The sequence below is a fragment of the Canis lupus genome, chromosome 18 (assembly GCF_003254725.2).
Source record: "Canis lupus dingo isolate Sandy chromosome 18, ASM325472v2, whole genome shotgun sequence".
Taxonomy (NCBI): Eukaryota; Metazoa; Chordata; class Mammalia; order Carnivora; family Canidae; genus Canis; species Canis lupus.
Window position 1 is genome coordinate 47,527,785 of NC_064260.1, and position 26,723 is coordinate 47,554,507.

The 26,723-nt window shown below is 57.9% G+C and overlaps 1 protein-coding gene across 5 annotated transcripts in view; it reads left to right on the forward strand.

The window, feature by feature from the left end:
- Positions 1-26,723, forward strand: part of SHANK2 (SH3 and multiple ankyrin repeat domains 2) — a 480,960-nt gene that overhangs the window by 180,256 nt on the left and 273,981 nt on the right. For 3 of the 5 annotated variants that reach the window (XM_025451799.3, XM_035701273.2, XM_049096284.1), the window contains exon 11: positions 22,449-22,764. In XM_025451799.3, the coding sequence (XP_025307584.1) occupies positions 22,449-22,764 (316 nt within the window). Of the gene's footprint in view, positions 1-17,583; positions 18,334-22,448; positions 22,765-26,723 lie in introns of those variants that run through there. The other 2 variants (XM_025451800.3, XM_049096285.1) reach the window with 2 other exon arrangements.

The following is a 26,723-nucleotide window of genomic DNA, read 5'->3' on the forward strand; positions in this document are numbered from 1 at the left end:
TGTTATGTGTATTTTACTATAATTAAAAATAGTTCTTTAAAAAAGAAGATGATGTAGGGGAACATTTACCCCATCACTAGGCAGGAAGACTTGATAAGTGTCAGGGTGAGTGTGACGTGACATCTCTGCCCGTGTGTTGTTCGCTGAGTCTCCTTCTCCGCCAGATGCTCGTGGAACAGCCTGGGATAGCTGACAGCTGTGTCAGCGCTGCAGCCTCGCGCGGTGGGTGTGGGTCTCACTGGACAGAGGACGATCCTGAGCCCAGGGGCTGCTGCTCACCCAGGGTCATCTCCCACGGACGCTGCAGTTCACCCAGCCCAGCCCCTTCCCTCCCTGGAGGGCCTGCCTCCAGCTCTGGCCCTGGGGGCGGGATGGGGAATGACCTCACAGGCCTGTGCAGACGGCTCCAGAGGGGTGCCAGTGGGCTCTGGGCACCACCACCTGCCGCAGCCGCCCTGTGCATGCAGCTCAGGCCCTCAAGACGTGGCATTAACCCCCCCACACACACACTGAGCCCTGCACCGGGTCTACGGGTCGGAGGGCCTGAGTGTCTGTGTGCCCTGGGTCGCTGCACCTGGCTGCTCTCCCAGAGTCACAGTGTGCATCCCTGGCAGCCCGAACCATGCTGGGGTCAGGCTCCCACTGGGGGCACCAGACTGGAGCTGATTCTGAACACGGGCTCCGACCCGAGGTACCGTCACAATGGCATGCATGCCCGCATTGCTTCCCTCAGCCTTTGGACGCTGGGCACACACAGGTGCTAGGTTCTAGTGGGTTCCGTGGTTGCTCTGGGGGCCAATCCTATTGGAAATGCTACATGCTTTATTCCCTTCTTGGGCCCTCAGGATGCACTTTAGAACATTAGTGGCCCTGGTACATCCTGCAATAAAGGAGCCCCCTAACTGTGTATGATCTGAGGTTTCCCAAACTCGACTGTACTCCCATCTGCCTCCAGGGTCCCATGGAACAGTTTGGGAAAGCCACACTGAGTGAGCCCAGGGCCGCCAGAGGACTGCTGGGCCTGGCGGGGGCCGGGGTGGGTGGCCGGTGCCCACTCTCCCCTGCAGGGGTGCTCAGAGAAGGAGCCGCTCTTTCCCACCCCCAGCCCTCAAATCCAGGCGGCTCACGGGCAGATGCTCTCACCCATCCTGTAAGACACATTTTGATAAAATAGCAACTAGTCGGCATTTAAAATCAGGAGATTTCATGTAGAAATCCAGGGTTCTGGCTTCTTTTTTGGGAAGTAGGAATAATACTGCTGTAGCTTGAGCCTCGGGAAGGAACTGCGTCCTGGGAGAGGCACCCTCCTTCTGGTCCGTGGGCTGTAAGGCGAAGAGCAGGGGGCCTCACGCCCTTCCCAACAGCTGACAGTGGACGAATAGCTGCCCCCACCCCATGCGTGCAGGCCTCCCAGCTCCCTGCAGAGAACATATACCCCACGCTGGCTGGGTCCCCTAGGCTGCTCAGCCTCACTGCCCTGGGGTCCCCAGGTGCCCTTGGGCACAGCCCCCAAGTCCCACTTCCCTTACCCCTCCTGGTGGGCCCTGGCCTGGCTCTCGGGGTTTGGGGGTGGGGGCTCCCCCACAGGCAGAGCCAAGTCAGTCCATCCCTCTGAAGGCTGCGATGTGTTTCTGTGGCCTCGAGGCTCCATCTATGAACCTGTGGCTGCAACGGATGAACTGGGACTCGGGGCTTGGGGGCCAGACCGACGCCTGCTGGGGGCTGATGCTAAGTGCTCAGAGACGCCTGAGCAGGCTCTGGGGCAGTTCCTCTTTCCAAGGCACTTTGTTGGGGCAGGGGGTGATCCCCTCCCCATGGTAAATGATCTGGAAGCCAAGCATGCCCTCCCCCCTCCCCATTTTTAACACTGACAGCAGCTTCTGGGCTGGGCACTCGCTATACTTCTTGGCATTGCTTTCTTGCCCCAAATGATAATGCTGCATTTGGGGAACCCCGTCATCATCAGAATGGTGCCAACACAGGTGTGCACATTGCCACCAAGTCAGCAGGAGGGACGGCCTCCCATAGGGTGCCCCGACTTGGCAGGGCAAAAGCCTGTGCCTCAGTCTCCCTAAGACCCTTCCTGGACCCTGCGCTGGTGGGGGCCCTTCCCCCTGCATGGACCTGCACCCCTCATCTAGGAAATGAAGGGTACAGCTATCTTGTCCTCTCTTGTCAGAGCAGAGAAGGGAGAGCTGGCCGGATGGCAGGGTGTTCTTGTGTGAACACAGATAAATCCCCAAATGACATCGTGCACACTGAGCATGTCCCATGTGCCAAAGCCTGCTCCACGTTTGGATTACCCTGTTCAGTCCTCGTGGCACCAACTGGAGGCAGGTCCTCCAGGGACAGCAGAGTGCTGGTTTAAATTAGAACACAGACTCCGGGGCCTTGGCCTGCATCCGAGCTGTGTGCCCTTGGGTGGGTTACTGAATCTCTCTGAGCTGAAGTCCCCTCCGTGGTCTCGTGGGATGGGGGTTCTATGCCTTGTTGGGCCGTGCGGCGGTCAGACTCGCCACCACTCTTGCAGGCTTGCTGAGGCAGGGCACGGGCCTCCTCCCCAGCCGGTCAGTGCTGGCCAGCGGTCATCTCGCTGTTACCACAGATGAGCCTCCTGACTCACTGGGGCTGCCTTTGGCCACACACTTTCCCAAGGAGACGAGGACCATCCACATGTCCCCTTTCCTGCCCTACTGCGCGCTGCCTGCTGTCTGACTGCAAGGAGCCTGAGACAAACTCTGGCAGGTTTGTCTCACCTCGCACGGTGTCCACCTTCAACTGCAAACCAGTGGGACGTGTGTTGTCTCTCTGTCATTATAGCAGGTGCCTATTCACTGAGGCCCTAGTCCGATTCCTCATTTCATGGAAATGAGCCCTTCTCTCTCTGTCACATTCATCCCGTTTCTCATGGGGATCACGTTTCATGGGTTCCCCCCCCCACAGTCCCACCTTGGTGCCTGGGGATGATAAACCTGCCTGTGGCCTGTGGCCTCGCTCCGAGGCTCCCGCAGCGGGACACGAGAACGATCCCCTCCCGGCTTGGAGGCCTGGAAGGGGCTGATGTTGCTGCCGTATGCTCGCTGCCTCTGCAAGGAGCCATTCTGGTTTTGATGGGTCTTAAGTGGAATTCTATCCCCCTGAATAATCCATTCGGTGCACAAGCAGATATCCTCGCTATTCTGCACGTATTGTTCCCTGGTTGAAACACATTGTCTTTGTTTCTCACTCCAGAATAGGATTTTTTTCTCTTAAGAAAAAAATTCGGTTGCAATCGCCGGGTCGTAGAAATGGGTAGAACTCTTCGGGGAAAGCAATTTCTAAAATGAGCCCCAAAAATGTTCAGAACTTCCCACCTGGCAGGTCCCGGGAGTAGAGGCCGAGGGAGCGATCAGCGAGAAGAAAGGCACCACGTGTGCAAAGATGTTGGCGGCGGCGACTTAGGACACGTGACTTATGAAACGCGTGCCCGCAAACTGCACGCTGGCTCTGCCAGCGCCCCAACACGGAGCAGGAGCGCTCAGAAAGCTGGGACAGTGGTGTAAACGCCTGGAAAAGCACAGTGCAAGGGCACAAGCCTGGTGTCGATTCCCGAGGGTGTCCGGATCCCTGTGACTTGGGACTGTGGGCCCAGGTGGGGACGTGTGTGTGGCCCCCTGAAACGGTCTCCCTGTTGGGAAGGTCGGCTGCGGGGGCTTGGCTGAGTGTTGGAAGAGCCACTTTTCTTGCCCAGATGGAAAACCGTGTGACCGTCTCCAGGATGAACTGAGCAGCGTGGTGGTAACTCCAAACAGCTCAACTTTTATTCAAGGGAGTGCTCTGCTGACCCAGTTAGGAAATAGGACATGGCTGGGTTTTTTTAAACTGAGTATTCATGAGTTGAATCAGTGCCATGCAGGCACCTCCAGTGATTGGGACCAAGGTGCTAGAAGATTCTCTCTGTGCAGAGACATGAGTTAGGGTCGGTAGTGGGTGCTGCTGGCTCGGTGCTGCTCCCTGGGCTGACTTCAGGTGCATTGCGTCACTGCCCCTCCCCGAGAAGGCTCAGGGGTCTTTGAGGGAGGGTTCTCCCAGTTGTGGGCATGATGACGGTAGACCAGCCATTCATCCAAGGAGGAGGGAGAGCCTGTAGACTCGAGTGCAGCGCCTGGGAAATTTGTAAAGTCCGTAGGCACCCACCAGGGTGGCTGGGGAAGTTCTGCGCCAGAAGCATGGACTCACAGGCCCCATGAGGATTTGTGGAGGTCGTGTGTGCCTGCCCCGGCTGCTGTAACAAACAGCACCGACAGGGGCTCACACAGCAGAAACCCGCCGTCTCCCAGTCCTGGAGGAGGAAGCACACAGGGTCGGAGGTCCCGAGCACCTGTGCCAACCACACCCATCTGTGCAGATGCAAGAGCTGACCCTCTGAGTCATATATGACATCAGGGACAGTTTGCCAGCCTGGCCAGCCCCTCTGAGCCTGCACAGCAGAGGGGGGTTGCGCTGGTGGGCCGGAAGCTTCCAGAGCTACACCTGCCCCTCCACCCACCTCTGTGGCTTCTCCTCAGCCTTTGTGTAAATTGCTCGGTCAGAGGGACACAGAGGGACTGTGTGATTCCATGCATGGTGACTGTTCCCCTTTGACACTGGGGGTCTCGCCACCTCTCACCATCCCAGATGCAGACAAACAGGACCCCGCTCCCAGATCTGGTCCTGGGGTTTTGGGTGTAAGTCTGACTCAGAGTACTCTGACCCTTCACCTGGTGACCTCACTTGTGCGCACATGCCCCAGGCCAGGGACTCCTCTGAAGATGTCCCATTGAGGGGAGAAGCGCCCTGCTGGTGTGCATTTGGAAATCATTCCCTGTGGCGCCACCTTTCTCGAAAACATGACTCCTGGACCTGCTGCTAATTAGCCATGGGCCCTCATCCCATCTTGTCTAGTGCCCCGATCCTGGCTAGGGATGGTTCCCAGGCCAGGGTGCGAAGGAAAAGCCTCGGGCGAGGGCCGTGAGGAGGGACCCGGGGCCTCTGGGGTCAGCTGGGCAGCGGGGCCCTGCTTGCTCTCCCCGTGAGTCTCACAGCAGCTCTCCTTCACTTTCAGACAGGACGCACTTCTTCCATGAGTGTGAAATGAGCCCTTAGCCCCTAGAGGAGCCAGGTTCTACAGGTTCTATGGAACAGAGGCCCGTGTGCCTTTGAATCTTGGACTGTGCTCAGCAGAGTGTCAGAGGTGCCCTGGGCTCGCACTGGCTGCAGGCAGGTGCTTGCTGGGGCAGGGCCGCAGACCCTCTCCCTCCCTGCCCTCTTCTCTCCCCCTGAAGAGGCCCCTGAAAGGGCCATGTGCAAAGGGCACCACAGGAGCCTCACTAACAGGCCCAGAGAGGTCGTGCAGCCTGTCCGAGGTTGCACATCCAAACCTTGGCACAGACTAACCCATGCCTGACAGGTTGTAGGGCCCTTGTGGTAACCAGTGTGACCTCGGGGCTCCGTGGCTTGTATTTTGGCCACCTCGGGCTCACTCACGGTGTCCCTGAAAGGTCTAGTGGACAGCACAGGCTGCCCCCATGCAGGACTATGCTTTTGCCCCTAGAATGGCTTTCTCTTTCCAGCTTGTGTTTTGGCCCCAACTCAAGTGAGGGCAAGACTGTCTTCCAATGTTGTTAAAAAGGAACAAGAGAGAGAGAGAGTTCCAAGTTTTTTCTGGATATACGTTGCTGTCGGAGATGGGCCAGGGCCGTGCGTATGAGTCACCCAGAGTGACGTGCGCATCACTGCTTGTCCACCTGTGGTGTCCGTGCTAGTGGGCTGCAGAGCAGAGGGCAGAGAGCCAAATGGGGTCCCCCTGTCCCCCAGGGGCTCCTGCGTCATGGGGGAGATGTGCAGACCATGTGGCATGGTGCAGGGACAGTGCCGTGCCAGGGAGGACACGGGAAACGCACAAGGCCCCTCATGAGGGTGGGTGGCCATCACCTCTGGGGGTGACGAATGGTTGGTGATGGCGCAGGCTCGGACCGTGACAGTACCCGAGGCCTCACCCCACATGGCTTGGTCAGGCTGAGGCATGGAAAGGTGTGCAAGAAGCTGCACCATGCATGGGCTGGACACTACCGAGGAGGAAGGGGGGAGGTGACACAGACCGCCCTGGGCCACACAGACCCCGCGTCCGCAGGAAGAGGGAGGAGAGGGGGCCAGGCAGGCACCAAGGGGCAGGGCTGGAGTCCCCAGCACTTCTTGCAGGGCCCGGGGTGTGGCATCAGCACTGGTCGGTGATGGCACAAGGGCAGACCCCGTGGCTCCCGAGCCAGCCCTGCTCTGGCTGGTGAGTGACCACAGGCAAGTCCCTGATCCGCTCTGTGCCCCACGGTGCTCCCAAGCCTCACAAGGGAAGGAGTTGGTGCCCACTGTGCTGCGGAGGAGAGAGGTGGACGTTACCTGCCGTGTTGCTGGCTGTTGCAGTCATTTCATGTTTAATTCCTAGATCCCATGTCTTTTCTGCATCCCCGAGCAAGAGCAGAGTGAGCCAGGGAGTTTGCGATGCCCCAGTGAAACACGCGCTAGTCCCTCTGCCTGGACTGGGCTGACCTGAGTCTCAGAAGTGCTCCAGTGTCTGGGGGGCCGGGGGAGACCCTGGGGAGACCCTGTGGCCCTGCCCTCAGCCTGCCTGGGTAGCTTCCCATCCTTAGCTCCGTCCCCTCTGCCTGAGGAGACGGCCCTAATGGCTGAGGGTCCAGGAGCCCTGGTGGGCCATCCAGCCACAGGAGGGGTTGCCCTCCTGGGCCTCTTGTCTGCAGGAAGCATGGAGGGAGAGACCATGTGTGGCAGGGGATGTCAGTGCCCCTGAGACCTGACAGTCAGCCCTGGGGACCCTTTGCTCCTCTCAGAGAAGGATGGTCCTCAGATTGGACTAGGTCCAAGGATTTTTCACCAGCAGAAGCATTCAAGGGCTTTCTACTTGGATCCCTACTTCACATATAGGGAAACCATGGTCCAGAGAGGCAGGGGCTCACAGACAGATGTGTCAGCCTGTTCATTCAGCATCCCTTGCGCTCCCCCTCCCCGGGCCATGTGCTGGGCTCCCAGGTGAGCCACCTGCCCTCTGCCCATGGGTTGGGGCACCTCTGGACCTCTGGCTGGCTGTGATGCTGAGGTGACATGATGGTGAGGCCAGCACTGCCCTGGAGTGACAGGCCTAGGGGAGCGAGCTCTGGGATCTCTCTGACTCTCAGCCTTCAAGTCTGTAAGGTGAGTGTGAATGCACCCACCTCACTGGGCTGTATGTAGAGAGAAAGAAATGTGTGTAAGAGGCCCAGTGGTGGGTGGGCATTTCAGCAACTGGAGGCCATGGTGACGGCCTGGGGTTCACATCAGAGGAACAACCACACCGCCTTTGTCCTCAGAGCCCCTCACTGTGTCTATCCCTGATTGCTTGTATCGGGAAGCCACTGGGAATCTGTGCCCTCCCCACCCTGTATTCTGTGGCTACTTGCCCACTTGCCAGCCGGCCCAAGGTCTGCTCCTGCCCTTTGGGGGTCGTTCCTGGATTTGGAGATTTCCTGATGATGGTGCCTAATAGGAACTCGGCTGCCAGCTCAGCCCTGGAAGGCATTCATTTGGAGGTTAAATCGGTCACCAAGGCTTAATTAGTTCCTAAAATACAAACCTGCAGCAGGATCTGCTAACAAGGCGATGAACCAGGTGGGGACCGACCCACCGCTCACTCAGCATTGTTACTAGCACTTTACTTTCCAGGGAGTCCTGGCACCTGTACAGGTGCCGACCAGGTAACATCTTGACCTAAAAGGTGGGGACCTGCTTTTGCAGCTGCCCGTCCCTCCAGCCAGCTGGAGGTGCTCAAAATTTGCAAAAGTCAGATTGTTGTGCTGAAGTAAACCATCTTGGGGGCTACGATGCCTCCCAGTCGGGCTGCAGGGACACCAGCCCCAGGTCTCTCTGCTGATATGGTCCATGGCCACGACCTCCAGGCCTCCTCACTCTGGGCCTCTCTCTGCTTTGACACGTGCACCATCTCCCCACTGGGCACACCTCCTGCCTCCAGACATGGAGATTGGGTGCTCACTGCTAGATACTGTGTGTGCACATGCAGGAGTGCAATTGAGGGGAACACTTCTTTGCTTAATATATGCTTATGGGCCTGTGACTTCTGCCTTCCAACAATGTCAGGTATACTCTCCTGCTGATAACAGTGGCAGACTCTGGATGAAACAAAACAGCAACTACTGTTTGTAGGCTTTAGCGGGAAACCAAAGGCAGACAGAACTTGGGGCCCTTGTCTGCCGGATGAGATGCATATTAATGAGGTATCCACCTGACAGAAAGTGAGTTTCACGGAGTGGAGATTTCAGTGGTTAGAGATGGTTCAGTGGTTAGGGATGCCTGAGCAGCTGGAAATAGAGGGGAGAAATCCTAGAAAGGAAAGAGCCTAAAATCTGCATATAAACTCACCTCAAGTCCTGCACTGATTTCTGAACCAGCATGTGCAGGATGAGAGTCCAAGGGTCCTAGTGAAACACAGCAGCTTAAATCTCAGACAGCTGAGGGTTGAGCCTGTCAAATGAGCCCTGCCTCATTCGCAGAGCTTGGCAAATACTTTGGGGTTTTTTTTTTTTGCCAGAAACCCAGAAGGGCTTGTGATGTCAGAATCTTATCCCAGGACCAAACCAACGGATTGCCCCCCCAAAAATCTAAAGCCACATTGTCATAGAATTGAGTGTCCCGCCGGTAATTTTATTCCCCGCTAGAAAAATTCAGCACTCTTCAGAGAAAAGTAACAGAATCCGGAACCTCTATAACATTTCAAGGACAATGGCTGACACAGAATCAAAGATTACTAGACATGCAAAGAAGCAGGAGAATGTGATGTGCAATCAGGGAAAACCGCAGTTAGCAGAAGCAGACCCACAGACAACCCGGGCATTGAAATGGCCAGTCAGGGACCTACCATAGCTAGCACCTGTATTTATGAGCCCCCACTCTGTGCTAGGTCTTGGGCTGGAGCTGAAGATAGAAAGGTGAATCCCCTTTCCTGTCATATGCCTTCTAGAAAGGTCCAGTTGTGCAGAGAGGGTGTCGGCAGTAGGAAGAGTTCCAGAAGCAGACCTTTCATGCAGTGTGGCCGAGTGAATGACTCAGCCACCAAGTCCCTCCGGGAGGGAGGGAGGTGGGAAGTTAGCCTCCGTTTCTTTATTGCTCTGTTGAATGAAGATAGGGAACAAACATACTTGCAAGGGTCTGAGCTTGGTGCCGGTGATGAAGGGCAGATATGACAGATGCAGCTCCTGCCAACATTTTACTGGAGGGAAAAAGACAACTCAAGCAAACTCATAAATAATGTTATTTCAAGTTTTGATCAATGCAACGAAGGGAATATACAGAGGGGCTAAGGCAGAGAATGAGAAGAAGGATGGCTGAGGCACACCTCTCATGAGGTGACCTGGAGAGTGAGGGGTGGGGGGTGGACGGAGCCAGCGTGGAAGGGTGAGTGACCCCATCCAGTGGAGGCCCAGCAAGGTTTGTTCAGGGTGTCAGGAGGGACTGTCAGGGTCCTGTGCAGGTGAGGGCAGCAGGGAGGGGCGGGGCAGCATCTGTGATGTCCTCAGGTCCCCTGGGGGCCTGCAGGGCAGAGTGACATGACCTGCCTGTGTGATGTCTTATCAGTTTGGGCTGCTCTAACACGGCGCCACAGGCTGGTGGCTTAACCACCAGGCATTTATTTTCACATTTCTGGAGGTCACGGTCCTGGCCAATTCAGTTCCTAGTAGGGACTTATCCTGGTTTGTGGATGGCCCCTTTCTCGCAGTGTCCTCTCGTGGCAGGGAGAAATCCTCTCCCCGTGGCTCTTCCTGTAGGGGCACTGATCCCAGCATGAGGGCTCCACCCCCATGGCCGAAAGGCCCACCTCCCAATGCCTCCCCCCTGGGGTTAGGGCTTTAACCTAGGGATTTGGTGGGGACACAGATGCTCCGTTCATGGCATGTGGTCACTCTGGCCACTCTCTGACCATCTCAGGAGCTGCCTTTAAACAGATCCCTCTGTGTTGGGGGGCACTGCTGTGTGCGGCCAGCTCTCCAGCATGTTCCAAGACCCATGGGCGATCTGTGTCTGCAGTGGCTCTCTCTGTGTGGACCTGGCATCTGCAGTCCAGTCCCCAATGTACAGATCAGCCAGGTGGGATGGAGGCAGGGACCCTGCAGACAGTACCTGCCCCAGTGACTCATGGGAAAGCCAGGAGCACAGTAGAAGTGTCAGGTCCCTGGGCTCTCCTGTGATTCGAACCCACTGGATCCTCCACGGAAAGGACTTTGCTCTGCACACCTGTGAACACTGGGCTCCTCAGCTCTAGCTCCCTTCGGGGTGGGTGCTCGGGCCCAGAGAGGCAAGGCAATGTGCCTGAGGTCATAGGTGGTAGGGGGCAGACACAGGACACAGTCCTGATACCCTAGACCTAAGCTCTGCCGCTCCTCGTGGTACCTCAGGAGGCAGCTGTGTTCCCCACCACTTCCCCTAAGGACTAAGACCCAGGCTTCCTGTGGGCCCCCTTTGGGCAAGCAGGCCATCTGTGAACGGGCCACCTGCTGCCACCCAGGGCTTGCCTACAGCCTCTGGAACCCTGGGCACCTCACTCTACAGCAGGATATCAAGCAGAGCTCCTACCTGAGTCTTGGGGAGTCCCTCCTCCACCCTCCTGTAGTGGAGGGAAGTTGGCAGGCAGCCCACATCTGTGGGGCGCTCTCAGATACCTCACGAGCCCAGCAAGGTGGGGGCTAGTCTCCCCATTTTAAAGATGGGAAACAATCCCACCTTGAGTCAGAGGCTGACCCAGGGCTCACCTCAGATTCCATCATTTGGTAACAGGCTAGGAAAAATGAGCCAGTCAGAGTCAACTCCTGCAGAAAGGGGGTGGCCCAGCCTCATGACAGTGGCGACAGTGGCCTTTCTAATTGGCTCTGATGGCGATTGGCATCTTCCCTGCAGACTTTGAGACTTTCACTAGAGCCTTTGGACGTCCTGCCAATCGGGGGGGGGGGGGTAGTTTATTGCCCTTCATGGGGATCAGGGCTGCGTCTGAGGGACGGGGGCACGGCAGCTACTATGCCAGGGTCTTCAGAGATGGGGTGAGGATACCGGGTTCCTGCACTCCGCTCGCACGCTCATACATCTGGTCCATTGCAGCCTCCCCGGATCTGCCACAAGGTCTCAGAGATGTACCCAAGTCTTTCGCAGCCCTGCGGAGGAGAAAGGTGGTTGTGTGACCTGCCGTGGGGGCTGAGGGTGATTCTGCTGGACAGACAGGGCTGAGTGGGCACAGGTGGCTTGTCTCAGGGCTCTGAGCCTCAGTTTCCCCTGTGAGAAGCCAGGGTCCTCAGCTGTTCCACTGTCAAGTGGGCTGCCTAAGAGGTGGCTGGCGCTTCCCTTGATCCATAGCACTGCCCTTGTCCCTACACCTCCCGGTCAGAGCAGCTTGTTGGGCACATGGTGGAGGCCAAGCTGCATAGACAGAAGGGTAGGAGGGCACCGTTTGGATGGGTGACCCTTGCCCGAGGCAGAGGGACTGTCCCCCCGCTGTGGTCAGCCCCAATTCAGCACTGCCAAGCCCTTCTCCTGCCCCCTGAACCTTAGCCCGAGTCACTCGGGTCACTGTGTCCAGACCCCGAGTAGCACCTGCTGAGCACCTGACCCCAGCCACCACCAGCCCTGAGCCTGACCCGGCCCCGGGAGTAGACCCCGCATCGGGAGCCCTTTGCCCGGATTATGCACGGGGCTCAATGGATCCTCCAGGAGCTCAGCTTCCCTCAATGGCCCCGGCTGCCGGGAATGCTACAAACACTGCAGACACCTACATCTTTGTTCAAAGATAACCCCGCATTATTGCCGAGATGCCTTTTTATATCTTGTGTTATTTATAAAAGTATGATTCATTTAACAATTATTGTGAGATGGAGAAAGGTTGCAGTTATCTAAAGCTACTCGGGAAGGAAGCAGGGTCTGCTGTTGGGGATGAGGTGGGGGTGGGCAGGAAGATCCGGGTCCAGCCCACACCTGCCCGGACCCGCCGCCTCCCAGCTCCTGGCTCGGCCGCACGCTCTCACTGTCGGCATTTGGTTTTAGCTTCTGTAAGATGGCGAGGGTGGCTGGTGGGCCCCCGAGATTCTCTGCGCTTCTGTTTTTTCCATCTCAGCCCCCCATGGGCCCCCTCTCCAAGGAGAGAGGTAAGAGTTACTTCCGTGAGTTTCTGTTAAGGAGAAATAGACTTCGTTCCTCCCTCCGTTTACCCAGCCCCGTCTCCACACCAGCCTCCTCTCCCTCCTCCCCGCCCCCCCAAATAAGAGGTGAGGCCAGGCCACTTGAAAAGGAAAGGGAAAGCGCCCACCCTCTGGAATTTGAGGGTCTTAGAGACCTCACTCCCAGGCCCCAGCCTCGCAGGCTCCATCGGCCAGGGTCTCGGTGGCAAGTAAGGGACCAATCCGACTTGTTGATACAGGGAAGGATGGTCACAGCACACCCAGAAGGCCAGCCTGGTGTCCAGCTGCCCCTGGCTGCTCTGGGGAGCCAGCATCTCCCCGACAGGATGCTCGTCCACACCCACCGGCTCTGTCCTCCTGAACCAGAGCACTATGTGTGCATCTGGGTACCCTGGCCCCGGCAGCAGGGAAAGCTGAAGGAATGAGCCAGGGGTCTCCACAACCCACCAGGCAGGCAGGACTCAGAGCAGGGACGTGCAGACACAGCGAGGACACTGAGGACACACCGGCCTGACCAATGCCCGGTGGACCTGTCCCTTGGGGTGCAGGCGAATGCAGGCCTCCTCTGGCGCCCAGGCGCTGTGGCAGGGCAGCTCAGCCTCCGGGGGCAGGGGCAGGCAGCAGGTGGCAGGACGGGACACAGAGGAGAGATGGCTTCAGGCCCCAGGAGGCTTTGGCACAACCCAGGAGACCAGCCTGGTAAACGCGCCTCAGGACACTCAGAACAAAATAGAAGCTGGGAGTCACCACCTCTCTCAGTGGGTTCATTCATGCATCTGTTCATTCACATCCGGAGCTGCAGGGAGCACCTCCGGTTTGCAGGGTGATGGGGGAGCTGCACATCGAGCCTGCATTCGGAGAGCTTGAGGTCCCTGGAAACCAGGGAGTGCCCCAAGGAGGGGTCTGTCCACAGCTGGATCAGGGCCCATTACCAACTCGGGGAGGGTGGGGGTGGGGAGAGGGCCTTCCTATCTGCCGGCGGAGTTTCGAAGTCAAATGCATTTATTTAGTGACTGCAGATGGTCCTTAAGTCCAGGCCCTGTTACAGATACCACATGGCTTGATCCTCATGACCTCCCTGGGAGGTGGCATCACGCACACCCCGTTGGACGCGTGAGAGGTGACCTTCCCGGGCGCCTGGAAGGTGGGAAGTGGTCAGGCTGGGCCTCGCCCCTGGATGATCAAACCGCACCACCCCCAGCCCGTGCATTTCAGATGTGAGCTCAGCTGATCACAGCCAACACTGGGAACAAGTTGTGTTACTCCCACCTACCGATGGGGGAACTGAGGCCAGGGGTGCCCGGGCAACCCACAGCCGCCGAGGGGCTAAGATGCAGAGCTAAGCCCCTACATCAGATGGCTAGGGCCCCATGTCTGGCTCTTCCCTGCTCCCAGCGTGGGACCATGGCAAGGGGAGGCAGGCTTATTGTGGGCGCCGGACGGGCACTGCTCCCAAGACCCACCGGCGCACCAGCCTCTTCATGAGAGGCGTGTTTATCACACCTGGCGCGTCCTCCCCGCCAGGACTTCAGAGCGCCTTGAAATGTTCTGATGTGCGAAGAGCCTTTTTTTATACAAGAAATGAAATTATTTTCAGCCTGTTGTCAGGCAGTTGTCAAAAGACATGGCAAATAAAGGGCTTTGAGCAGGAGGGTTTGGGAGGGTGGATCAGAGCTCGAGGCGGGTTTGTGGGGGTACTGAGGCTGAAGCCAGGCAGGGCCCATGGGGCTAGGGGTCTGGGGTCTGGAGGGGACTGGCTGGGGGGGGGGTATCATTTATTTACGTATTTATTATTTTGTACTTCTTACCAAGGAGCTAGTAGATTGGAGTTGGGCTGGGTGGGACAGGAGGATGGCCGACGGACCTGGCTAGGAGGCAGACAGTTTGGGGTTCATTTTGGGGTGACCCTCTTCCTCCAGGAATCTGTATGGTTCAAGGGCCTCCATATGATGTTCTTATGCTTTTTCATCCTTCCATGGAGATCTAACACACCCAACTCAAAAGACGCTCACTTGCCGTTTGGGGTGGGTGGGCAAGCAGGTGGATGGAGTCACCACGAAGCATCCCTCTCCCTGCCACCTGCCCAGAAGCTCATGCTCTCCCGTGTCTGCCTCCTCCAGAGCATCTAGAATGAAGTCCATCTGAAGCCAAGCCTCACCTGTGCTCAGTGAGCAGGTTATGTGTCGGGCACAGGCTCTAGTGGTCCTTCCACTCCTCCGTGGGGGACCCTGTACAGAAACAAGGGGTCTGTGAATACACAGAGGGAAAGCTCAGCCATCTTGGGGCATCTGTACAGCTGAGGCCATGGAGCAGGGGCGTCTGAGCCCTGGGGACGTCACCCATCTCATCTGGGGACACTTCTCAACCAGCTGGTGTCTGGAAGCCTGGCTGACCAGGCTGTCTGGAAGATGGCAGACCCCACAAAGAGGTCCCAGGTGTCTGAGACCCATCACAGGATCTCTGGAAGCCTCAGGGAGAAATGAGGGTTCAAATCCCATCCTCCATCTTCCTTTCAGTTTTTAATCTTGGACCTGCAGCTCACATGCCCTCCACCTGCTTGTTGGGAGGTGGAGACAGTCTTAGCGGATTCCTGCAGCAGACACAGAACGCGTGTGCCTCCCTCCACCTCTGCTGCGCCACCTTTCCAGAGCAGCTGGGGCCGGCGCTGGGTGTTGAGGCCTCGTGGTTTGGGCATGGAAGGTGGGACGTCTGTCACTCCTGGAGGGAGCGTTGATGTGGACAGGCATGTGGCTGGCAGCAGGAGTCCTCCATGCAGGCGACGTGCGGGGCCGTGCTCTCTCTTCTCACACTGCCCCGGGTCACAGTGCGAGGGTCCAGACCCAAAGCACGACCACTACACGCGATTCCTGCAGGCAGGCGGGTTTTAGGTACGCGTGTTCATACAAGATGGGTCAAGGATCCAGTGGCCTCAGCTTGTCAATCTCCAGTAATAGTTTGCACGGAAAAGCATGGCCCAGAGCGTAGAATGAAAATTGCCACTAAGGATGCACATGGCCCTGTGTTTGTCGGGGCAACATCTGTGTCTTTAGTGGCATGGCTTTTCCTCCTAGGGAGTATGTGGCAGGGACGAGCCTGTTCCTGTGTGAAGGGAAAGGAGACTCATTCATGTGGGCCTAGCGCTGGCATTCGCCACCATGGTGGGGTTGCTGCAGCCTGTGTCTGAGAGTGAGAACCACTGCATACAGGTAGTGAGCTTCCCGTCGCTGGAAGTATTCAAGGAGAGCATGCCTGCAGGGCTGAGGAGGCCTCACAGAGTCCGGGTAGGTGGGGTCAGGAAGCAGGATTTCCGTCGGGCAGAGCTAAGCCTACCCAGCAGGCCTGCATGTGAGTCTGACAGCTACCACTTCTCGTTTCTGTGAGGGTTTTACTCAGATTCCTGGCAGTGCATTAAAGGAATGGGAGGCATGTAGAAAGGAATCCTGGGGCAAAGGGGTGTTTCCTGCAGTTCCTCAGGTCCTGTTATGTCTAAAGTCTGGTCTTGCTCCCCTGACTGGCCCCTGTGCAGTGTGAGAAGGAGGCAGTCCTGTGCACTGCTGTGTCCCTCCATGGTCACACAGAGCCTGCAATTCACCAGCCCAGGTGGGACAGGGGTAGCAATGGTCTGGAGAACCCATCTGTCCCCGTGTCCCCGCTGACCCGCTGTGTCCCTGTCGTAGGCCTCTGGGCCTCGTCTGAGCGGGGCTCCCTTCTCGATGCTGGCCCCAGGGCCGTACCGTTCCCCGAGTCTGTGAGGAGCAGTTGTTCCATATGCAAGCACTAAGGGAGTCTCCACTGGGGCTTCCCCGTCTGGCCACATGTTATCTGGGGATCGTGCTCTGCTCCCCAGCACGGGGAAAGGGCTCTGTCTTGTTCCCTGCCTTCTCGAGGCAGAAGAGATGTGGGGTTTTCACACTCACGCCCCAGGAAGCTACGTCTTCCCCACACCCTTCACCCAAGGTCAACATCAGGGGTGCAGAGGAGGTCTCCAGAGGCAGCCCTGGTCTTGGGCGAGGTTCCACCTCCACCGGCCCTGGCACACATGCCCCTCCGCTCTGCTGCTGGCAGTGAGGATTGGCGAGGGAACTTGGCTCAGGATGCGGCTCCGTGCTTCTGGGAGGGTATCGACCAGAGACAGATGGAGGAGGGTTGAGCAGCGCCGAGCCTCCCACTCTCCCAGAGGGTTCCCTGAGCTTTGGCGAGCTCTCAGGGCTCACGTGGCAGGGCCCAGCCTCTGCAGAGGGGCTCCCTTGCTGTGCCTTCCCCGTGGCCTCCCGGCCTGGCCAGGGCGCACACCTGGCCAGCAGCCAGCCCAGCCCCATGAATCAGACACGGCCACCTTGCAGACCCTGGCGCATCCGCCCCAGGGGCACGGCAGTGGTCTCCCCGTGTGTGTCCTTCTTGGTGACACTCTGCACCCAAGGAAGATGCATCTTACCCCACGTGTCTACGGACACTGAGCTCTGCCAGCAACCCCTCTGCCCCGAAGGACATGAATTACGAGAGCAAGTTACTGGGGGTCTCTGATGATAAAAAGTGCCAGCGGCAGATGCATTTCCTAGGACACATCTCAGAAATGGCTTATGTTCTGTCATATGGATTTACAACCCAGCGTGGGGTGTCAGGGTGTTACCTAGGACTGAGTTTGGGTGCAACCGAGTGATCCGGGGTGCTGTGGGCGTTAAGTGGGAGACAACGGTTAAATGAGCAGCTACTTTAGGTCCTGCCCTGGCCGTCCTTTCCCGCCGCACAGAGAGGGCACTGGGCCAGGCCTCCGACCCCTCGGCCTGTCCTTCCAAGGCAGATGCCTGCCACTCCTAAAGCTGCTGTTTTTGTCGACCCAAAGTATGTCGACCACATTCCACTTACACGTTTCCCCGTTGCTTTTTCCTCATCCCGTCTCATCTCTCTCTCTCTCTCTCTCTCTCTCTCTCTTTAATTTCGGAAGCAGTTCTCTTGGCAACGGAGAACACGCACACTTAATTACAGCCGAGCAGCAGGTGCATCGGGCGACAGAACCGGCTCCCCGGGATGCTCCATTTCATTTTCAGGAAGCCCTCTGTCCTTGTCTAGAAACAGCCCCGCGCACCTGCCGCGGAGCACGCGAGCATGGGGCCCCTTCTCTGGGCGCTCCTCAGATAGGACTTTCCGGGAGTCTCCCAGACTTCTCTCGGGGTGGACATGATCGGGACACGTGTAACGGGGCTCCGAAGACACTCATTTTGATCAGCCGCCTGGAATCAGGGCGAGCCAGAGCTTGGTGGCAGTTTGTGCGCTCTCTCTTTAAAAAAGAAAGGGGGGGGGGGAGGAAATCCTGTTTTCTCCAGGGTAATTACCACGATGGGGTGAGCCGGAGAAGGGATAGGTACTTGTGTCTGATTCCTTCCAACGGAAATCTGGGTCACGCTCAGAAATTCCACAATGCCGGCGAGGGCTGCCCAGTTAATGTGGGTCTGGTGTGAGGCTTATCTGGAGCTGGGCGTTTCATCTTGACTTGCTCGCCGCATCCGCCAGCGGACAAACAAACGGCGTCAAAGAAAACTTGGCATTTTTTTTTTCTTTAAAAATAAAATCGGGAAAGCACGGGGCGTTATATTTAGCGCCCGGCACGTCTGAGCAGAAGTGGCCCGGAGCACACCGAGCCCGAGTTGGCTCGGATGGTGGGGGCTCGGGCTCGCGGATGCCTCTGGTGTTCCCCGGCCGCCGGCTCGAGGATGCCTGACTGGTGCTCACCCTCCTCCCAGATGCACTGATCACAAAAGCAGAGTAGCACTGCTCACATGACGGGCGCCGGCAGAGGCAGCAGGGTTTGAGAGCAGCCCCAGTCTACGCACGGTTGGTTCCCAGCTGACAGACAGAATATGGGGTGGGCTTTGTCACCAGCACGCTGGGTCTGGCATGCCCAGCTATGCTCGGAAGCACGCAGTGCCCAGACGCCCGCCGCCGCTCCCCGGGTCCGAGCCGCTCCAGCGCCGAGGGGCCGGGCAGCCCTCCTCTCCTTCCTCCCATCCGAGAAGGTTATATAATGAGCGGACTGCTGCCAAAGTCGGAGGGAAAATGAAGTCTTTGTTAAATGCCTTCACCAAGAAGGAAGGTAAGAAAGAGCTGTCGGGAGCGCGGTGCATGGGAATTAGCAGTTTCTTACTGATTCTCCGGGGGAGCGGGCCGGAGGGGGGACTCCAGTCCCTCCCAAAATTGCCGGTTGTCCCTTCTCATCACGGAAGGGGATAATTACTTCTGGTGCACGATCGGGCTTTGTTGTAGTTGGTCTGGGATTTTCACCCACTCCAAGGTGCGTTTTTATTCTACGGTCCTCCCAAGTCCCCAGCCCCTTGCACAATTGCATTCCCGGAATGTGCATCCATGGTGACTGTGCCAGAGGACATGTGGGGAACTAAGTCCTATCGAGAATAAAGGAAGTTTTGACTCGTCTGGCCGCTACCTGGAGACTGGGGAGCACTTGCTCGGGAGCGGGGAAGGTCAGGACACGCTGCTGGCCGCGCGGGCAGGGCAGGGCGGGCGCTCTGGCAGCCCCTCCTCGGCTCTCGCTGGCCATGCCCGGGCGGCAGCTTCCTGGAGTGGATGCAGATGCAGTGTGGCAGACTTTGAGAGTGCATGTGTTTTTGTCATACCTTGTGTGATTTCTATTGTGGAAAAAAAAATGTATAAATAAATACATGTAAGACAGCTAAGAAAATATCCACCCACTTCGAGTTTGCAGATTGCCTGAAAGAAGGAAACAGTTGGGTGGAATATTAATCATTTTCAGACAGGAAAAGAGTTATTTTTACCCTTTTCACCAAAAAAAAAAAAAAAAAAAAATCAACATTTCCACGGATGGCTCCAGTTCGTTTGTCAGACAGAGAACTCTCGCTTTGTGAGATGATTGGGTTTATGGGGACGTGACTTTGGAGGAATTAGAAAGGTACTTGCCCGCCCAAGTCGTAAAACAAACACAGAAAAAAATGTCCAATTACCTTACACGGAGAACTAATTGAATGCAAGTCTTGATAATTCAGCGAGATAATTGCCATTGGAATGCTCGCCCTAACGTTACCCGTGTGATCCCGGCTCAGTACCCTCCCCGGTCCCCAGGGCAGGGTGTATTTGGAAGCACCCTGGCTCATCTGTCCCTCTGTCTTCCCAGGGCAGCAGTTCTGCATTCCAGCCACTGCCCAAGCCCCCACTCGGAAAGCCGGCCTTAGCCTGTGTCTTGGGAATTTATGTGAAAAATCAGCCTCTGTCCATGCTCATTTTCTTGCATTACTAACCCAGATTTGTGTTCTGGTATTTCAATTTCTGTAACCCGGACACAGCAGGGAAAGGTTCGTTGGGATCGTTCGGTGTCTGTTCTGTTCTTTCACAGACCTTTCTGTCCTCTGCATCTGTCTTAGGCATCGGCAGGACTCCCCACCCCCCACCCCCCACAATTTCTGTTAAGGGCATGAGTACTTTACAGTTGTTCCAGTCAGAAAAGGAGACCCAACCGCACTGTCAGGGAAAGCTGGAGGCTCGGCAGGAGTTCATGTCACAGAATGCACGCGTTTCCCGGTCCGGGAGTGTCCCCACGGAGCTGGGGTGTGCCCTCCCGGTGCGTAGCATGAGCCCTGACCTCTCCTCGGATGTGGGGGGTGGGGGGCGGTGAAGATGGCCCACGAGGCCCAGGGCCCCATCACCCATTGTGCTTGATGTGTCTGCTGGAGGGGTTGGCTTTCTTGCTGTGATTTGGTCCTCCGGCTGACAGTCTCTATGCAGGGAAGGTATCCACCCTCTTGGACTGTGTGGCCGTCTGCCCTCTGTGAGGTCTCTCAGTCCCCCTACCCTGTCATCAGGCAGGTATCGGGTGCCCCCAGAGCACCCACCCAGCAGGTGCATTTTTTAAACCCTGAAGGATGAGTGCTCAGCCCTCCCCGGGGTCTTTCTGGCCTCCGTCTGCCCAGAGGAAGTGACTAATGTGGTTCTCCCTCACGACCAGCAAAATGTAAACCCAGGGATGTTCCCCAAAGTGAGATTTTTTTTTTCCTAGCAGGTGGGGCCAGGCCATGCTGCTTCCCCAGTGGGCTGAGCCCCTTAAGAGGGCAGCCTCTGGAGCTCTAGAGCCAGGGCTCCACTGGAGGACGCCTCTGGCCTTTCCCGTCACCCGCCTCTTTCCCAGCTGGGCTGGCGCTTGTGAGTCCATGTCCTTTGAGGAATTCAAAATAGGATGCCAGCCCCAGCTGAAGAGCCCTGGCTGCATCCTGCCCCAACAGGGAGGCGTCACAGAGGGAGCTGGTCGGAATGGGCACAGGCTGCGCGTGTTGAAAAATATGACCTCCCTACATGCCAGTTCCAAAATCTCACCAACTGTTCAGAATGTGGATTCCCAGTGTGCGTCCTGAGCTTCGTGCCATTTCTGCACGGCTTCTCCCGCTTGGCTCCATCTCTGCCTTCCCAGGACCGCCTGCATGCTGGCCGGGTGGTGAAGGGGTGCACTGGGTCACAGCTGTCTCAGTGGGGCCCTGCCAGCACCACCTCCGTCCCCAGGAGCCCTGCCAGCACCACTATCCCCTGGGCATTCTTCCAGGACCACCTCTGTCCCCTGTGAGCCAGGCCAGGACACTTCTGTCCCCAGGATCTCCACCTGCACCACCTCTTCCCCAGTGCTCCCTTTTGGCCCACCTCTGTCCCCAGGATCTCCGCCTGCACCCTCCTTCCCCAGTGCTCCCCGTTGGCCCACCTCTGTCCCCAGGATCTCTGCCTGTGCTACTCTGTCCCTTGTGAACTCTGCTGCCCAGTATGGTCATAGGCTGGTAGCAGGGGTTGATGTTGGGCCCAGGCTCTGTGAAGCGCACACCTCTCCTTAGGTTTCATGAAGTAATAATTCACCACAGCCTCTGACCTTGGGCAGAGGGATGGTGGACCGTCCAGGGCTCTGTCTTGGACTAACTGTGACGTTCTTTTCCTTCGAGGCACTAAGACTCTCACTCCAGCCCAGCCCACCCAGGAAGGCGCCTGCTTCCTGCTGCCCCACAGCACTGGTCTGTGCGGTGGCAGCCCTGGCCTCAGGCAGTTTGGACCTGAGAGCTCGCTCAGCCTCATTCCAAAGCATGCAGATCCCATGGTGAGCGGGAAGCTGCCTGGGTGTCAGGCGCTCGAAGGAAACCCGCGTCCCTTGCTTCTAGGGGCAGCAGTGTCTTCTCTGACAGCCTGGAAGGCTACTCTTCTTCACATGGGTCTTCTTAGAAAGGACACTTTCTATTTCTGGCTCCAGCCCTTGGAGCAACCCAGAGTGGGTGCTGTGTGGATGCCTGCCCTCACGGTCCCTGTGGGCAGTGTCCTCATTCTGAGTCCCTGGGCACACAGAACTTGGCAGGGTAAGGGCCTTGCCTGTGGTCTAGAACTTTGTAGGATGACAGATGAGGCGTGCTCACCACTTCCTGTTTCATGCAGCTGGGCCCTGGTTTGATGGGTGGGGAAAGAAGCATACTTTGTCCTGAAGCAGACCATCTCTAAACTGTACTCAGAGGGCCGTGTGCGTGTCCTGGGGCAGCCGCAGCAAGGCCCCAGAGATGGGGGCTCACATGGCAGAGACTCATTGTCCCTGGGTCCTGGATGATACCCGAGGTCCAGGTGCAGGCAGGTGGGGTCCTCCTGAGGCCTCTCTGCTTGTGTGTGGATGGCTGTGCTCTCCCTGGGTCTTCACGGGGTCGTCCCTCCGTGTGTGTCTGTGTCCTGACCTCTCTTTTCATAAAGACCGTGGTCACACTGGATCAGGGCCACCCCGGTGACCTCATGTTACCTTAGCCACCTCTGTAAAGCTCCAGCTCCAGATACTGATTTCAGGCATCAAGGGTTAGGCTCTGACACATGAATTCAGGGAGACCCAGATCAGCCCCCACCAGGGGCCACATTCAGGTCATGGCGAGGAGGAATTCTGTGTCCTGACTGTGTCCTGAGGCCCCCACGTGTGTCTCGGTGCTGAGAGAGCGGGTGCTGGCCCGGATGGAAGTCGGACCCCGGGCCCCTTCCATCTCAAGCGTGAGCTTGAGCCTCCATGAAATGGAGACATTCTCGGTGTCCACCTCGTCTCTGCTTCTGTGTCGGGGCAGGCTCTGCACACGCAGCGGGGGCTCTGCACACGGGGCCGGCAGGGGCTCCGCGCACCCCTCCACCCCGCACCGACCGTGCCGTGCGTGCACTCACCCACCTCTCCTGTTCTCTCTGACCCAGTGCCCTTCCGAGAGGCTCCGGCGTACTCCAACCGCCGGCGGCGGCCCCCCAACACGCTGGCCGCCCCCCGGGTCCTGCTGCGCTCCAACAGTGACAACAACCTCAACGCCAGCGCGCCCGACTGGGCCGTCTGCTCCGCCACCTCCCACCGTAGTCTGTCACCCCAGCTGCTGCAGCAGGTGCCGGGCAAGCCCGACGGGGCCGCCAGGACCCTCGGGAGCTACACCCCCGGGCCCCGCAGCCGGTCCCCGTCGCTCAACAGGCTGGGCGGTGCTGGCGAGGATGGCAAGAGGCCCCAGCAGCCCTGGCACGTCGGGTAAGGAGTGGCCGGGGTGGGGAGGTGAGGAGCCTGGGGGGCCCCGACTGGAAGCCCTCCCTGCACCATGGCTCCTGGTGTGTGGGGCACAGGGCACGCCCTGGGGTCGGCCAGAACACCTGTTCCATTCCAGCCTGGATGTTGGGTCACCTGCACGAACGTGTGATCATGATGACTGCCCGGGGCAGGTGTAGGAGGCGGGGCTGAGCCTCCTGAGGTGGCTTGGGGCTGGGGCGGGCGTCGGGGGCCTGCGTTTTCTTTCCCTGTGCATTGGATTCCGGCTTCTAAAAGTGAAATGTGCACAGAGAGGGAGCCAAGGCCGGCAGCCTGCTCGCTTAATGCAGACACACCTGATCTGGAATTCGTGCTCACACGTGGGGCTCTGGGCCCTCCCTGCTTGTCATACGTTCCACCTGGCCCACTCTACATGCCCCTTCAGAATTGTTCTCATGAGGATGGGACTTCGAGGAGGGGGGCCCAGGGCGCTGGGCTTGGGGTGGCTTGAGCAATCAAAGCAGCCACGCATCTGGCCCTGCCAGCCACACCGTGTGCTCCTCCCACCTGGGCCCAGGCCCTGGTCCTCAGGCTCTTGCTTGCTGGTACCTTCCCTCCTGGTTCCTGCGCCTGTGCTGTAGGGTTCTCAGCTGTTTGTCCTCTTGAGCTCTGTCCGTGCCCACAGTGGCCCAGGATGGCCTGCTTTCCTGGCCGGCACAGGGCTCTGGTGAGGTACTGGTGTCCCCTTTGGTCCAGCATGTCACCACATTCTCCATTCCACCAAGGCACTTGGGTGCACCAAGCCTGCCATGTGGCCCTGGCTACGGTCTGCAAGGCTGGGGAGGCAGGCGCCATGCTACCTGGGGGCCCTGTCCTGCAGGTTCCGTGCATTCAGAATGGGGTGCAGGCAGGGAGCCTAGGGGTGGGGGGAGCACTGTGTGCATAAGCAGCCATGGACCAGGTTTCTGGATCGGGAGAACATGCCTATGGGAACCCGGTCTCCTGGCCCCTGGGTGGGGGTCTCGGGGCTGAGGCTCTGCAGGCCAGCTCGCCCTGAGCCCACATCAGCACCTCGGCCCCAGCCACTGCCCACCAGTCTCGTGCTGCAAGCAGTGAGATCCAGTTTCTGGCTCTGGTCTACATTCTCACTCTGAGTCGCCTCAAGGGAGAAGTCCCAGGTGCTAAGAACAGTTTAAAACTAAATTAAAGGCTTCCCCCGAGGCGGCAAATTCCACTTTGCACCGTTCACTAGAATTATGACTACAATTTTGAGAAGAGTGTGTCCCCTTCCTCCAATGTGAAATCTAATAAGATACTGGAGGCAGTGTGGCCAGGGACCTCGACACGGCAAACAAGATAGTGCTTGTGAAGGGAGACATGCCACTGGGGCGCCTTGCCAGGGCCCTGCCTGGCTGTCCCCAGTGTCCTGTGCGGGTGTGTGAGGTCATCACTGCGGCCTGTCCTGAACGCTTGCTACCGGGACTTCACGGTGCATATTCTGGACTCCTCCCTGGGCCAGTTTACTTAACACTTCATGCCTCGTCTACACAGTGGGGATCATGAAAAGACTGGCTCCCTGGGATTGTTTTTAACACTCAGTGAATGAATTTGTGTTCGTGTCTTGCACACAGTAAGTGCTCAATCCATGCTGGCCCTTAGATGAAGCTCAGATCTAAGTCCAATCCCAAACCAGGTGCTTGGCCAGGCCTGTTGCCTTTGCCACCTGGAGTTGTGGGCTGAGTGACCAACCATCCAGGTTTTCCCAGGACCACAGGATTGCCCTCAGCTGTGGGGCTGTTAGGTCCTCCCTGGCCACCACCCCGCCTTGCCGAGCGGTGCCCCTGATAGAAGCCATGCCTTCTCTGCCTCATCCAGCCTTCCTCCCCTACCGCACCCCAACAAGCCTGCCTGTTCCTGGTCTATCTGCTCAGGATCCAGCTCCCTTGCTGGTGACAGTAGCCACTCTGTGACAGGAGAGTCCTAACAGGGACCTACCAGGTACACCAGGCAACTCCTGGGATGAGAGGGAATGGTCACCACTGGCTCTATGCCTCTTGGCTGGGAGACCATGGTCTGGCCTTTCGAACTACGCCTAGCCATAGAACTGACCATATGAGCCAACCCAGAGGGTGGGAGAGACCAGATACAGGGCCCACAGCATAGCCTCTGGGCCTTGCTATGGGTTCAAGGAGGCGGCTAAAGCTTTCCACGCTGTCTTTGTCTTTGTAGCTCAGAGCTTAACCCCTTCCCAAGGCAGACGGACCCTGGCTGGGCACTACGTGTGGGGTCCTTGCAAGGATGACAGTGGCTGCCAGCCTCTGTATGGCCCAGGGTGCCCTGAGAGCCCTCCCTTGGTTTCTCAGAACCCGGGGTAGGGTTAGGAGGCCCCAGCCCTGCCCCCACACACCCCTCCTCCTACAGATGCTATCTCTGCAGATAGCTGTCCCAACAGCCCCGCACCCAGGTAGACCCCATGCCAAACCTCCAGGTTGTATTCAGCTCCACTCCTACCTGCAGTGTGGCTACACAAGACACCTGACCATTCTGCGCCATGTTTTCTCCTATGTGGAATGGAGCGGATAGTTTGGGAGGAGGATTGAGTTGAATTCAATAACCGTCAACCTCAGGTTCTAAGGCTGTGCCTGGCTCACAGTGGGCTTCCCAGTAGCGGCCCTTGGTTGTCAGGACCACTGAGAAGGACCCTTTGGCCATGGTGGGGCGTCAGGTGTCACTGTCCAGGCAACAGCTCCAGCTAAGAAGGCAAGAGAAGCAGAGCCATGTTGGTGCAGTAGAGGGAGACTCAGCGTCCTGACACAAGGAGGATTTGTCCTCTGGCTCAACACACCCACCCCAACCCCTCTTCTCCCTGTCGCTCCTGGCAGGGAGTGCTGGACACTTAGCACCACAGTCAGGCAAAGCTTGTTCACCTAAGTGCTGAGCTGAGGCCCCAGAAACCCCAGCCAGGAACAGGATGGGCACATGAGTGTGGCCAACTTGATGACTGGGGTTGGGGGGCACCAGGGGTCCCCAGCCTGCCCAAGTCCCTGCCTGGCTCCCTCCCTGGCTGGGCTCTGTGCTGTGGGCATGGTCAGCCTCCTCCGTGAAGCTGGTCTGCCATCGCCAGCTGACCCGAGTGCCAGGCAAAGAGGTGCAAGGTCCGAAGAGGTCAGAGCCCAGGTACTTGCAGCACCTGCCTGCGATGGCACCCCCTTGTGGCCCACTGGCGTAGCTGGTCCAGGTCTCAAAGGACCCCAGGACCGCTGCCCCGCTGCCCTGCTGCCCAGCAGCTGAATGCAGAGAGGAAAGCCTGAGTCTTGCCAGGACCCCTCCAGTGACCCAGCAGGCTGCCCTGGCCCCAGCACGAGAAAGCATTCTAGCCGTCCTCTTATCAAGGGTGCATCTCTTGGGTGGATTTAGCTCAGCTTTATGGGGAAGACCCGTGCTTTTGGGTGCAGGAGAGATTCACGCAACCCGTGGCAGGCTGACGGCGTCCCCCTGAGCCTGAGCTGTTGGGCAGAACCTGGCGGGGGCTCGGCAATGTCTTGTACGAAGGTTACCTTCATTTCCTTAAACCTGGCCACGGGAAGCTGAGGCGATGCAGGTGCTGGGGGTTTGGTAGATAAGATGGTAGATTGGCCAGCAGCCCCCCGCGTGGGGGATTCAGACATCTGAGGGGGTTCCAGGTGTTGGGGCAGTGGGCCAGCTTTAAGCCTGTGCCATGGCCCCTCTGGTGGAAGGTGACATCAGTATGACCAATCTGCCCCTTGAATAGTCCCTGGTGAGGAATGCCAGCCCGGGACAAGGGCCTCAAATCCCGGAGCAGGTTTGCTCACAGAATGGAACCTTTGGAATGGAGCCACAAACTTAAGAAATTAGAGACCGCACCCCCTTCCGGGTGGGGGTCCTGGGAGGTTCTGGGGTGGTGGGAATCCACCTGGCTCTGCACACCCCTTCCCAGGGACAGA